The sequence below is a fragment of the Heterodontus francisci genome, chromosome 48 (assembly GCF_036365525.1).
Source record: "Heterodontus francisci isolate sHetFra1 chromosome 48, sHetFra1.hap1, whole genome shotgun sequence".
Lineage (NCBI taxonomy): Eukaryota > Metazoa > Chordata > Chondrichthyes > Heterodontiformes > Heterodontidae > Heterodontus > Heterodontus francisci.
In genome coordinates this window covers 8374977-8390158 of record NC_090418.1, presented here as the reverse complement: position 1 = coordinate 8390158, position 15182 = coordinate 8374977, and the positions used below count along the sequence as shown (strand labels likewise).

General features: G+C 44.9%; 1 protein-coding gene across 12 annotated transcripts in view; it reads left to right on the top strand.

Annotated features, from left to right (window-relative positions):
• LOC137357514 (GRB10-interacting GYF protein 2-like) overlaps positions 1–15182 on the top strand; it is a 113287-nt gene that overhangs the window by 61309 nt on the left and 36796 nt on the right. For 10 of the 12 annotated variants that reach the window (XM_068023865.1, XM_068023864.1, XM_068023867.1 and 7 more), the window contains 7 exons: positions 5505–5722; positions 7237–7372; positions 8337–8534; positions 11031–11188; positions 11816–11978; positions 12528–12694; positions 14400–14504. In XM_068023865.1, the coding sequence (XP_067879966.1) occupies positions 5505–5722; positions 7237–7372; positions 8337–8534; positions 11031–11188; positions 11816–11978; positions 12528–12694; positions 14400–14504 (1145 nt within the window). The remainder of the gene's footprint in view (positions 1–5504; positions 5723–7236; positions 7373–8336; positions 8535–11030; positions 11189–11815; positions 11979–12527; positions 12695–14399; positions 14505–15182) is intronic. The other 2 variants (XM_068023875.1, XM_068023870.1) reach the window with 1 other exon arrangement.

Below are 15182 nucleotides of genomic sequence, written 5' to 3'. Positions count from 1 at the left end.
GGCTAAAGAGTGGCGAGTCGAGACTTAGCAGTTGGCAGGAAAAAAGACACAGGCGCAAGGGGAGAGCCAACTGTGTAACAGCCCCGACAACTAATTTATCTGCAGCACCTGTGGAAGAGTCTGTCACTCTAGAATTGGCCTTTATAGCCATTCCAGGTGCTGCTCCACAAACCACTGACCTCTAGGCGCTTACCCATTGTCTCTCGAGACAAGGAGGCCAAAGAAGAAGAAAAAATCTTTTAGCAATGAAGTGAAGGCTTTCAACGCTCAAATGTTTGAAACGCAAGGCATTAAGTATTATATAAGAAAAAGTTTAGAGAATGCAGAAGAGCTGGTAAAAAGGCAGTGAATTTAAAATTACTTGGAAAATTAAGACTTCGGAAATATAAGTGAGAACTAAAGGAGAAACTGGGTTTTCAATCTGAACAACGGCAATTTGAAGGTATGAGGGGCAAGTTGGCTTTGGCGGATTGGGAAAGTACAGGACAAGTTTTGACGGTAGACATGCAATGGCTATTATTTAAAGAAGTAGTACATGGTCTACAACAAATATACATTCCTTTAAGACACAAAGGCCCAACAGGAAAGATGAATCAATTGTGGCTAGCAAAAGAAATTAAAGATTGCATTAGATCAAAGGAAGTGGCTTATAATGTTGCCAGAAAAAAATGGTAAGCCCGAGGATTGGAAACAATTTGCAAGGGTGGACCAAGAAACTCATGATGAAAGAGAAAAGAAAATATGAATACAAGCTAGCAAGAAACGTAAAGGCAGACTGTAAAAGCTTCTTTCGGTCTTTGAAAAGGAAAAGATTAGCAAGGACAAATGTGGGTCCGTTACAGGCGGAGACAGGAGAATTTATAATGGAGAATAGGGTAATGGCGGAGAAGCTAAATAATTACTTTGCGTCTGTCTTCACAGAGGAAGATGCAGAAAATCTGCCAGAGATACTAGGGAACCAAGGGACTTGTGGAAATGAGCTGAAAGAAATGTATTAATAGAGGTAGTGCTCGAAAAATTAACTGGATTGAAGATTGATAAATTCCCATGACCAGATGAGCTATATCCCAGAGTGTTGAAGGAGGTGGCTATAGAAATAGCGGATGCATTGGTGGTTATCTTTCAAAACTCTATAGATTCTGGAAAGGTTCCTGCAGACTGGAAAGTAGTAAATATATCACTACTATTTAAGCAAGGAGGGAGAGAAAACAGGGAACTACAGACCCGTTAGTTTGACATAGGAAGTAGGGAAATTGTTGGAACCTATAATAAAGGATGTGATAACTGGACACTTAGAAAATATGATTGAGCAGAGTCAACCTGGATTTATGAAAGGGAAATCATGTTTGACAAATCTGTTCGATTTTTTTTTTTGAGGAAGTTACTTGTAGCAAAGATAAAGGAGAACCAGTGGATGTGGTGTATTCTGAAATATCAGAAGGCTTTTGATAAGGTCCCACACAGGAGGTTAATAAACAAAATTAGAGCACATGGGATGGGAGGTGATGTACTGGTCAGGATTGAGAATTGATTAACAGACAGAAAACCGTGTAGGAATAAACGGGTCATTCTCAGGACAGCAGGCTGTTACTAGTGGGGTAGTGCAAGGATCAGTGCTTGGGCCACAGCAATCTCAACCTATATGAATGATTTGGATATGGGACCAATTGTAATATTTCCAAATTTCCTGATGAAACTAGGTGGGAATGTAAGTTGAGGATTTGGACAGGCTAAGTGAATGGGCAAGAACATGGCAGATGGAATATGTGAATAAGTGTGAAGTTATCCACTTTGGTAGAAAAAATGGAAAGACAGTGTATTTCTTAAATAGTGAGAGGTTGTGAAGTGTCGACGTCCAAAGGGACCCGGGTGTCCTTGTTCATGAGTCACTAAAAGCTAGCATGCAGGTGCAGCAAGCAATTAGGAAGGCAAATGGTATGTTGGCCTTCATCGCAAGGGGATTTGGATACAGGAGTAAAAATGACTTACTGCAATTGTGGAACCTTGGTGAGATCGCGCCAGGAGTCTTGTGTACAGTTTTGGTCTCCCTTATCGCAGGCAGGGTATACTTGCCATAGAGGGAGTGCAACGGAGGTTCACCAGACTAATCCTGGGATGGTGCGATTGTCTTATGAGGAGAGTTTGAGGAAATTTGGTCTGTATTCTCTAGAGTTTTGAAGAATGAGAGGTGATCCCATTGAAACTTTAAAAAATTCTTAAAGGGTGTGACATGATGGATGTAGATAGGATGTTTCCCGTGTGGTGAGTCTAGAACCAGAAGCCATAGTCTCAGAATAAGACTGAGGCGAGGAGGAATTTCTTCACTCAGAGGGTGTGAATCTTTGGAATTCTCTGAGCCTCCACAGTCATCTGGGGTAATCATTGAACATGTTCAAGACAGAAATTAATAGATATCTGGATACTAATGACATCAAGGGATATGGGGATAGCGTGGGAAAGTGCTGTTGAGGTGGATGATCAGCCATGATCTAATTGAATGGCGGAGCAGACTCGAGCTGAGTGGCCTACTCTTTATGTTCCTATGCAGGAGTGTAGAATCACTGAGTTCTGCACAGGGGGTTAAGATTAGCGAAGATGCGGGAATGTGTAAATATGTTGAATGAGTCCTTTGTTTGTATATTTATACCGGCAAAGGATATTCCAGGATTGCATGAGCAGCATAATAAAACCAACAATTACTACAGAGTTGGTGGCTGCATACTTAAATAAGATTGGAGTGAATATAGTAGGTGAATAAAGAATGGAATTCATCTTTGGGTTCTTGGGAGAAGTGATAGAAGTATTAAGTGTCTTATTAGAAAAGGGAATGGCAGTGGAGGGTGGCAAAGGATTCCACAGGGAATCGTTGGAACCATAGGCCTGCAGGGAAAATCAGTTGTCCAGGGCAGGTTGGCATAGTGTTGGAAAGTCAGCATGGTTTACGAAAGGAAGTCATACCAGAATAATGAGCATATTTTGTAATGTAACTCAGGGTGTTGATGGGGGTGAGAATGTAGGTGTGCCTGACTGATTTTAGTACAGTTTTTGATGAAGTGCCTCATTGCAACCTGTAGTCAGCAAGTTACCTAGCATGGCATTGGCACTGAGGTGTTGAGATAGATCAAATCATAACTGGGTGGAAAGAAACAGAGGGTCTCTGTAAATTGGCAGTATTTGGGTTTTTTCCTCATTCATAGAATGTGGGTGTTGCTGGCAAGTCCAACATTTAATGTCCATTCTTAATTGCCGTTCAGAAGGTGGTGGCTGTTCATGTAATGTAGGTGATCAGTAGTGAGTTCCAGGATTTTGACCTAATGGCAGTGAAAGAACGGCGAATATAGTTAAAAGTGGGATGGCGTGCGACTTTGAGGGCAGCTTGCAGGTGGTGGTGTTCCCGTGTGCCTTCTGCCCTGGTTCTTCTAGGCAGTGGAAATTGCGGGTTTGGAAGGTGCTGTCGAAGAAATTTGATGAAATGATGAGTGAAGTCTCCTCTGCCGTTAAACTGAACAAAGAACAAAGAAAATTACAGCACAGGAACAGGCCCTTCGGCCCTCCAAGCCTACGCCGATCCAAATCCTCTATCTAAACCTGTCGCCTATTTTCTAAGGGTCTGTATCTCTTTACTTCCTGCCCATTCATGTATCTGTCTAGATACATCTTAAAAGACGCTATCGTGCCCGCGTCTACCACCTCCGCTGGCAAAGCGTTCCATGCACCCACCACCCTCTGCGTAAAGAAATTTCCACGCATATCCCCCCATAACTTTTCCTCTTTCACTTTGAACTCGTGTCCCCTTGTAATTGAATCCCCCACTCTGGGAAAAAGCTTCTTGCTATCCACTCTTTCTATACCTCTCTTGATTTTGTACACCTCAATCAGGTCCCCCCTCAACCTCCGTCTTTCTAATGAAAATAATCCTAATCTACTCAACCTCTTCATGGCTAGCGCCCTCCATACCAGGCAACATCCTGGTGAATCTCCTCTGCACCCTCTCCAAAGCATCCACATCCTTTTGGTAATGTGGCGACCAGAACTGCACGCAGTATTCCAAATGTGGCCGAACCAAAGTCCTATACAACCGTAACATGACCTGCCAACTCTTGTACTCAATACCCCGTCCGATGAAGGAAAGCATGCCGTATGCCTGCTTGACCACTCTATTTACCTGCGTTGCCACCTTCAGGGAACAATGGACCTGAACACCCAAATCTCTCTGTACATCAATTTTCCCCAGGACTTTTCCATTTACTGTATAGTTCACTCTTGAATTGGATCTTCCAAAATGCATCACCTCGCATTTGCCCTGATTGAACTCCATCTGCCATTTCTCTGCCCAACTCTCCAGTCTATCTATATTCTGCTGTATTCTCTGACAGTCCCCTTCAGTATCTGCTACTCCACCAATCTTAGTGTCTTCTGCAAACTTGCTAATCAGACCACCTATACTTACCTGCAAATCATTTATGTATATCACAAACAACAGTGGTCCCAGCACGGATCCCTGTGGAACACCACTGGTCACACGTCTCCATTTTGAGAAACTCCCTTCTACTGCTACTCTCTGTCTCCTGTTGCCCAGCCAGTTCTTTATCCATCTAGCTAGTACACCTTGGATCCCATGCGCCTTCACTTTCTCCATCAGCCTACCATGGGGAACCTTATCAAACGCCTTACTGAAGTCCATGTATATGACATCTACAGCCCTTCCCTCATCAATCAACTTTGTCACTTCCTCAAAGAATTAAGGAAGGTCCGGGCGAAATGAGTATGGGCAGTCTTGGTCCATTACTGGCATTATTTGCCATTTAGTTTGAAATCTTACTGCACAGTTACTGGATGGCTGGTGTGGGAAGTGGAAAAATGTCTTGGTGCAGTGAGGGACGCATTGTCGCGCAGGAGAAGTGAAAGCTTTATTCTGTACCTAACTGGTGTACCTGTACTGGGAATGTTTGGGACAGTGTAGAGGGAGCTTTACTTTTGTATCTAACCTCTACTGTACCTCCTTGGATTGTTTGATGGGGCACTGTAGAGGGAGCTTTCCTCTGTATTTAACCCATGCTGTACATAAAATAAGAGCAAAAGACTACGGATGCTGGAACTCTGAAATGAGAACAGAAAGTGCCGGAAATATATATGTTAGCCCTACCCTAGGATTATTTAAGGAGACAATCTAGAAAGAGATTTGCTCCATCAATTCTGTTGTAGCTGCTTTGGGAGTGCTTGAAGCTGCTGCTGGATGCCTAAAATGGAAACATATTCCATTCCCTGATGATAACTGTGGGATTTTTAGAAATAAATCTCTGACTTTCCTGAGTGGTTCACTTACTCATCTGCGTTCCAAAGTGGAGCACAAAAATGGAACTTTGAATATCCCTAAAGTGGGAACAGAATGAATCGTTGTGCTCTGACTTGGTTGTGTTTAGAATGTCTTTCTATTGTTTTGTCTCTTGTGTGGCTAACAAGGGCCCTGACTGTTGTTCTCCCCCACTTCTCCACTATTACAGATGGTCCTCGCTCTGCAGGCTGGAGGGACCATGCTGATCGGCGACGGAGGTTTGACTTTGATTTCCGGGAACGAGACGAGGAGCGTCCATACAGGAGGGGCAGGACGGGCAGCGGAAGCTACGAGGACGAGAAGGATAATTTGCCCGAGTGGTGCCTGGAAGATGCAGAAGAGGAAATGGGGACGTTTGATTCATCTGGAGCTTTCATGTCATTAAAGGTACAGAAGGATTGGCCCTTCAAGTGGGGCGGGTGGCTGAACGGATGTAGTTCTGTGTATTTTAAGAATTTCGTTTCTGAACCTACTGAGATTTGATTAAGTAAATGTGCTATTTCTTTCCAGTGATTTCTCCCCCTCTCTCTTTCTGGAGGTGCTGGCCCCTGCTGGAGTATGGACCGTGGATGCTCCTAGTTCCTTTTGCCTGTACGACCCTAAACAGTGAGAGTTGGCTGGCAATTTGTGGATACTCTTTGCAGCTAAGCCCAGTCCGACCTCACTCGGTATCTTTGTGCGCATGCACACAGAAGCCCTAGTTAATCTCCGTGCCCTCATCACCTCCCCACCCCATTCCTCGCCCAGGGCACTGAGGCTAATTGTTGCACTGTGACGGTTTGAGCTGAGATCAGCTGACTCCATGCAGAGTATGAATCGAACCTGGGACCACCTTGTCTGTAAGTGGGAGGGGGCAAGCAGGCTTACCGGCATGATGCCGTTGTGAAAAGGGCTCAATGAGTTTAGAAGATTAAGGGGTGATCTAAATGAGGTTTTATAATGTTTAACGAAGCTAATAGAGTAGATGGAGAATAACTGTTTTCTTTGGTAGGGGGTGTCCAAAGCAAGGGGACGTAACCTTAAAATTAGCTCCAGGGGACCCGGGTTCGATTCTGGGTACTGCCTGTGCGGAGTTTGCAAGTTCTCCCTGTGTCTGCGTGGGTTTTCGCCGGGTGCTCCGGTTTCCTCCCACATCCAAAGACTTGCAGGTGATAGGTAAATTGGCCGTTGTAAATTGCCCTTAGTGTAGGGAGGTGATGGGGAATATGGGATACGATAGGGTTAGTATGAATGGGTGGTTGTTGGTCGGCACAGACTCGGTGGGCCGAAGGGCCTGTTTCAGTGCTGTATCTCTAAATAAATAAATAAATAAAAATTAGAGCTAGGGCATTCCGGGGTGATCTGTGGAAGCACTTCACACAAAGGATAGTGGAAATTTGGAACACTCCCCCAAAAAGCTGTTAAGGCTGGCGGTCAATTGAAAATCTCAGGACTAAGATTGATGCATTTTTGTCAGGCAAAGGTATTAAGGATTACTGAATCACACCGGCTAGATGAAGTTCAGATATGGACCAGCCATGATCTAATTGAACGGCAGGACAAGTTTGAGGGGCTGAATGGCCTTCTCCTGCTCCTATGTAAGGCTTAGTGTCACTTGGAGTAAAGCATTGATAGAGCCCATATTGCTGTGGAGTAGATGAGGCAAAGAGCATTGGTGCATTTAAGGGGAAGCTACGTAAGTACATTAGGGAGAAAGGAATATAAGCTGATGGGGTCAAATGAAAGATGGGAGGAGGCTCATGTGGAACATTAACACCAACACAGCCCAGTTGGGCCAAATGGCCTGTTTCTGTGCTGTAAATTCTATGTTCTGTAATTCTTGCAGCTCTCTGCCATATCTATTCAGTCAGTGTCTTCCGCTGTGGTTTTCTTAACTGATTCTTCATTGGCTTGTTACACAGAAAGGTTCTAAGGAACCAATTCCCGAAGAGCAGGAGCTGGATTTCAGAGGGGTGGATGAGCTGGATGAACGACAAGAAAACGAATATGATATGGAATTTTATAAGGAGTCTGATAGGACGGAAAATGGTGATGCAGGTAACCATGCTCATACTTATTTAATCTCCACTTTAGACACCCGGTGTCAGCATTGAGCATAGCCATGGTTCAGTCTGTATGCACCAGAAACTTCTCGCAATTTCCCCCTTTCCTTGCTCCTCCCTCTCACAGTGCGCCAGCTATGGCCACATGACAGCACAGGGTGAGAGGGGCAAAGCAAGGAGATTGGATATCACAGCCACCTACTTGGGAGGGTGGCAGTACAAGTGGGTTTGCACTTGTGCTGTCCTGGTAATTGGGGGATAGGCTCCCTGGTAACTAAGTGATCAATAAATACATTGATGAGTAGTAAGATGCCTAGCCACTAATGGGCAATCAATTTGTAATGCAGACTGAATGAATGGATTTGTGCACCAGATTCCAGTTAAGAAGGGTGCTGAGGGCACCTAGTGGCAGTACACAGAATTGTTTCCCTTTGCATTGAACAGTGCTTCGACTTTCGTTGACACTGCCATTCTTGTGATTTATTTTAATTCCTTTTTCTCACCCCTCCCCCAGCCAAAATCTCACCAGCTCCCAGTTTCCTGTATAAGTGCAGGTTTGTGGGAAGGGGAAGTCTTTCTGTAAGTTGGTCTGTCCGTTTTCTGAGTGTCCACGCATACTAGATGAGACAGTGTTGGCAGTATAATCGACTGCCGAGGACATCGCAGGCCAACTGTCTTAACTCCAGTGTCCACACATGCATCTTCCAGCAGAGGTCGCTCAGTAATGATCAGGGGCCTATTCCGAGCTTGTAGGCAGTCAAGTCAGTTTGCAGCATCCCCGTTGCCATCCCACTTGCCCCATTCGTACCTGGCTGAAATTGGCTAATGACCAGGAACTGCCCTTGGCCGAGGTTTTTGTTTTTGCCTAGTCTGTCAGCATGTGGGGAGCTCTTCACTTTAATCCATAAGCCTACTGCTCCTTGAAGATCTTCGTCCTGAATAACCTCTTTCTCCAACAGACAGAACCGATCTGCCATCTGAAGTGTACAACGGTAAGATCTCTCCATCGTGTTCATCATCCTCTCCCTCAGAGTCTCAGGCCCAGGAGGTGTTCCTCTCGGTACCTGAAGAATCTGAGCCTGTTGCACACAGGGCTGAGCCTGACATGGCGGATTCTGTGTCAGACACCCAGGGACAGAGCAAACCTGCTGCTGATGGTAAGAAAATCTAATAATTACCAACTGTTAATGTTGACTTGTTTTTATGCACAATGTAAAGGCAAGCTGTGGAATTTTCTCCATTGTGTAATCGATGTGGAAATGTGCAGTAGTGGGGCAGTGTCCAATCTCCAAGTGCAGCATTTACTGTTCAGATTTTAATCATATATAGTATTTTTATTTTTGCTGTATCAATTGGATCTGGTAGATGCAACAATACCACTTGTATATTGGGAAAAATGTGTATTGTATGCAGTGTTCCCTCTAAGCTGCACGGGCGCATGGATGCGCAGCAATCTGGAACGTTCTGTGCAGGTAGCAAACAGGCAACGCGTAACCAATGTTCCCTTTTAGGATACGCGCATATGTGGCCACGCAGCACTCCAAGGGACTGCGCATTGCCACACCAGCACGACCACAAAAAAGATTGATTAGAGGGAACAACACTGCGTGTCTGTAAAAAAAAAAAAACAAAACTAGTGTTAGTCACCTCCCCAAGGGCCACCATGTTGCCTAATCTTGGTGTCATCCTGAGAATGGCCCTTGTGTGTCCTAGGATGGCTCAATGGAAAGCATTGAGTGTGCAGCAGCTTTTCAATCCTCCCCAGATTGAATCCCAGGAAGCGCGCAGACAGCTGGCTATGCGGGGTCCCCAGCTACGCACTATTTCCGTGGTGACGTGTGACTCTTGCTCAGCTCTTGCTATTGGTCTCCCTCCCCACCCCCCCAAACTCCTGCCTACCCCATTGATGTGTGAAACAGGCCTGAGGTCACAGTGCTAATATGGCAAGGGCCTAGCAAGGAGACCCAAGGAAGGTGAAACATCACCTTTTAGTGAGTCACTTGGTGTGTTCTACAAAATATTTTTAAAGTAAAAGATTCCAGGTTCTTCTACAGAGATCTGGCATGGACTTGATGGGCCGAATGGCCTCCTGTGCTGTTGCAACTTGCTTCACGAATGTTTTTCAAATGTCCTGAGATTCCTTATCAAAAATGAACAGAATGGCCAACTGGACCTTGTGGAAAATCGGGTGGTCTTGTATATGTTTATGTAGCATCTTATCACCTCGCTGAAATGTCTTCCAAATGCTTACGCACTGATGGTTATGTAGAAAGAAAGTCTTGCATTTATACAACGCCTTTCACAACCACAGGACCAAAGCACTTTAGAGCCAACAGCGTAGTCACTGTTTTAATGCAGTAAATGTAGATAAATGTAGAAGCTAGTAACATCCCACAGCAGCAATGAAATGGACCAGTTAATCTTTATGGCAGTATTTAATAATGTTGGGCAAGAGGCAAGGAGAACCTCTGACTTCTCTTCAAAATAGAGCATTGGGACATGTAACATCCACTCGAAGAGGCAGATAAGAGTATTTCCTGGGAGCTCTGATAATCCAGTGCTCCCTCAGTACTGCAATGGAGTGTTTTCCTAATTCTGCATGCACAGAAAAGGAAGAACTTGCATTTGTGTAATGCCTTTCATGACCTCGGGATGTCCCAAATTGTTCCATAGCTGATGAGGTATTTTTGAAGCATAGTCACTGTAACGTGCCCAAGTCTGGAGTGGGACTCAAACCCAGAACATAGAGATCCAGAGATGAGAATCTTCTCCCTGCGGGCCTGTTGTTCTTCGCCTGTTGCAGAGAAAATGCTTGTATTCTTTGTTTTGTTCCAATTTGGTAAAGTGCAAATATTTTTGTTGAAAGTTTGGTAAATCCATTTAATATGGTTTCCTTTGTTCCGGTTTGCTGTGCTTGTTGGAGAGTGATTGTTGGAATTGATGGGTCTGTGTAGAATTGGTTAGAAAGCAGTTTTGAGGAATCATAAAACAGCATAACACAGAAGGAGGCTGTTCAGCCCATCGAATCAGCACCAGCTCTTTGGAAACAATGCACTTTGTCCTACTCCCCTGCTCTTTCACCATATCCCTGCAGTTTCTTTAAATGTGTTTTTTCCAGATGCATTCTGTAACCAGCTTTGGGGGGCTTAGAGTGAGAATGGCCTTGCTGACTGGGCCTCTCCTTTTCCCCTTGAGATGGGGGAGAAAAGACCCTGGGAATTGGAAATAATCGCTAAAACTACTAGCAATACACAATAAGACTAGTCAGTAACTAGAAAAGATTATTGGCATTTTTGGTGTGAACTGTGTAAAAAGCAGTTCTAACAACGTCTAAACCCAAACCATCTGTCGTTTTCCTTTTGGGTGCTGTCCCATTCCAGCATTTTCTGCTTTTATTGCCAATTTCTCTTCCTTCACTGTGGGGTAGTTAATGGGCCTCGACTCACCATCATTCAAAGGTTTAATTGCAGAGACTGGGGAAGTATAGTGGGGAATGGGCTCGATCTGAAGGGCTGCTTTCTTTGCAGCTCCTCTGCTGTATTACTGAGTGCTGTCCCGCCACTCTCCGTTTAAAAGGCTGAATTTCAGAAGTTTCTCCGTCAGTGTACTTTCCAACTCTTGACCTGCTTTCTCTCTCTTTGTTTTCCATGCAGAAGCTGTGAATTTGGGTCAGCCTGCGCAGCTAAGTCCAGCAACAGTGTCCACTTTATCGTCATCCTCACCGTCCTCCTCTCCTCCTTATCCTGGCACCGTTGCTGAATTCACGCCAGCAGACAATGATGACGATGAAGGAATGAAACGTTTTGAGCAGGTAGAAAATAGGGGCTCTTCTGTTGCATGCTGATATTTCTTTGCATTGTCAGATTGTCCAGCAGAGGCTGAAATCCAGGACCGTGCGTCCTGGAAATGACCGCTAGATTGCAGCCTGCCTTTTACCCACCCCCAGTGGACTTTTTCTTCAAACTTGAGGTTAAAAACTCTAGCCGATATTTTACATTAAAACTGTGCCTCCCAAAATAGATCATCTAGAGTTTACCTTGTGTTAAAAGTAAAAAAGAAAAACCTGCATTTATTTAGGGCCTTCTGTGTCCACTGGACCTCCCAAAGCGCTTTACTGCCAATAAAGTACTTTTGAAGTCTAGTCACTGTAATGTAGGAAACATGACAGGCAATGTGAACAGCAGGCTCCCACAAACAGCAACTTTCTGTCAGTTTTAATTTCTAGAGGTTTACTAATGGTTTCAAATATTGGTCACACCTCATTGCCCTGTTTCTTAAAAGTATGCGCACCTAAGTATGAGGGCATATCCACTTCCTCACTTCTTGAAAATTGAGCCTGATTTTAAAATGAAAGCACAGCTTTCAAAACGGCGGCTCCGGCGTTTCTGTTCCACCACGGCGAGGCGTTCTTTCCCACCTTGTGGTTTCTGTGCCGCAGGAAGCTGAAAAAATGGTTGCGTCGCTGCACGATAACTCTTTGGACGATGAGAGATTTGTGGAGATGATGCAGGATCAGAGGAGCCGAGCTGCTGCTGCCTTACCCCTCTCGCACGAGGCAGCCATGAAATGGTTCTACAAGGATCCGCAGGGAGAGATACAAGGTAAGTTGAGCCACCCAACCATTGGAGTGTGGTTATACAAGGAGAATTGGGTGGATCCCTGGGCGCTTACTGCACGTAGTTTCAAGTCAATTGGTGTAACACTAAACCACACACTACAAAGTTGCAAGTCCGATTCCCAGCCTGTGCTGAGTTTGCTGACCTCACTACATTTGGCGTCGAAGCTGCTGGAACAAGGTCGGGAAAGTCAGAAATGGTCACTGCTTTTGATTGTTATCTTGTGCTGCTGAGTGAGACCCAGAAAAACCCCTGGACAGTGCATGTTGCATAACAACTGGTGCCCTCAATAGACTGTTAACCTGAATGGCCTTGGAAATCTGGAACTCTTTCTCCCCTTGCCCCTGGTTGCGAACCCCTCCCTCTCAAAAGGCTGTGGATGCCAGAGAACCACTGGAAATTAAAGACTTGGATGGGCACATGTATTTGGGGATATGCAACCAAGGCAGGTGAATAGAATTGGGCTGGGGGTGGTTTGCTTTTTTTAAACCAATTAAGCAATCGGGGATTCTGAAAAGAACTTTTTTTTTTAAGGTCCGTTTACGACGCAGGAAATGGCTGACTGGTTCCAAGCTGGATATTTCCCCATGTCCCTGCTGGTCAAACGGGGTTGTGACGAGGGCTTCCAGCCTCTGGGGGATGTGATTAAAATGTGGGGAAGAGTGCCTTTTGCTCCTGGACCGTCTCCACCACCATTGCTGGTAAGTAAACCAAACATTATCCTCCAGGTTTAAATGCTACTTGCGGAAATGGGTGGGGCAGGAGTGGGGGTGGGTGCGGGAATGGGAGTCTTGGCGATGAGAGGGTGAGCTTATTTGGATGATTGCACTTTGTACTTTTCTTCCCTTTTTATGCGCCTAACGTGTTTGTGTGCGTGCATATAACCACCCACTTTCGGCAAGGTTGCCTTGTAACCGGCTCGAGGGAGGGAAGAGCTTGGGTGATGCACACAACGCACCTTTTTTTTCCTCCTTTGTCTCCTCCCTCACTGCACTTATTGTGCCAAGTTCTCCACATGCATCATTAGTAATGGTAGACTTCTGTAGCCTCTTGAGATGCCAATATGACTGTACTGGTGACCGTTGTTGTGCTGGCCAAGGTGATGGCAGGGGGTGGGGAGTGCCTTGCTGAAATTCTTAATCGAGGACCTGAGCCTGTTAGTACTGTGGCGATGGGTAACCAGCTTGTACACCCTTGAGTAATCAGGATCTGCGTGACGGTGATCTGCCAATCGACCCCTCCATTTCCCAGGTGATGCTGCAGTCCCCTTGCGAAGCAGCCGTCATCAAGAAAAAACACGGAGCGCGGACTTGAACCTGTGACCTCTAACTCCATAGCATTGTGCACTGTGGTCCGAAATCTCACTGCCACCTACAAGCCATGCTGCTTTGAACGTTTCCTTTAAATATGCAAGCATGCATAGGGAGTGAAATGGGTTGTAGTTTGACTGATACCAGCGCTATGTACTGAAATACAAACAGATGTGTTTATTTTCCCCTCTATTTAACAAGTGGATTGTTTGTTTCCTCTTGGGGTTAGGAGCAAAAGAAGCCAGTCAACAGGGCGCCCACAATCTGCTGTGCCACTTCAGCGGGCGATGGGATTCTGCGGAGAAATAGCTGTGAATTTGATGGCTAATATTTGGTGTGGGTGGGTGCGGGTTCTCTTTTGTTAATGTATTTCACCAACTCCATTTAAGTGAAGGCATAATAACGATTTCTCTGCTTTTTCTTTTTAAAGTACTAGAATATCGTTAATTTGTAGAACAGTTCCTTGGTTTGGATTGGGGAATTTGTTTGGATACAGTTTGCACTTAAATACTGAAGTTGTGACAAACCACTATATCTAATTGATGTGGTTTGGTTTGTTGGCCTCACATATACAGTGGGTTTCAGATTTCAGAACCATTAGTTCTCAGCCTTGTTGAGAAAGCAGATTGGAATAGAAAGGAGAGTTTTAAAAATTAAATGACAATGTCCAGCAAAATGTTTGTGAGTAGGTTGACATTTTTAATTCCTTTCCTTTTTTTTTTGAGCTGCCCATTTCCCCCCCATCTGTGTTCTTTTAAATCGAGCACTCTTTCCCCCAGCTCGGCCAGCAGGTCTCCTGCATTGATGAGCAGGAAGCAAGTGTGTAACGCGGTATCCTCTCATTTTATTTTTCTTTCTTTTCCCCCTCCCCTTGGTAAGTGTGTGGCCGATGGCCAATCCCTCTATCCAGATCAGTGGTGTGATCTGCTAATGCACCTGAAGCCTGCACCATCGTAATTATTTTAACCAGTTAGTATTGCTTCTTTTGGTATTTGATTGTTATTTTAGGTTGCCACGTGACCGTTGCATTCTTTGCATTAGGAATTAAGTTGAGAATAAATTTTTTTTGGGGTCCTTATCCTCCCTTTCTTAACAGCTTGTCCCTTACTCTGTAAACCACCAACCAAGCAACCAAGAGAACGGACAAGTGGAATTGTGGTCTCCTCACAGCCCTGCTGAAAATGCTACTTTGTGTCAGCAGGTAGGAGGCGCAAGTTGGCTGTAAAATTAAACATCAGTATGTGACAGGCAGTGTTTCCCGAGACTCGAACTAAAGTCTCAGATGTACCTTTTTTCTTTGTTTAAAAAAAAATTCTTCCCATGCTATTTCCACATCAGAGGGTGACGTGCAAATCGAACCAACTCCATTATTGCTGGTGCCAGTGACTGGGTGAGATGCGTGTTTCTGTGGACCATGCCTGGGCAACACTCCAGCTTGGAGCCAACAGAACTCCAGTCCCCTGCTCTTTTCACTCCAATGACCCCCCCACCCCCCCCCCAACCCCGCCCCACACACGCACACACGCACACACACACACACAGACACACACACACACACCCGGTGCCCCAACTAGCCCAAAATGAGCTTATGCTATGACTCCCCAACATCACCACTCCCAATTGGCCTGTAAGTAAGTGAGTAAACTACTAATTAGTTTCAAATAAAATCCTTTATTTTTAACACAAAAAAAGTGTAAGTGTTTAATATTGTCTGCCATTTTTTCATTTTATTTTTCTCCCTATCTGCATTTCACAGGTGTCTCACAAGACTAACCAGTACAAATATTTGCCTGTGGGTAAAACCTAAATGTAAAGGTGACCGAGCAGTCTATTTGCAGAATTGGGTTTACAGAGCACATGTTGATTCGAAAGTCGGAGA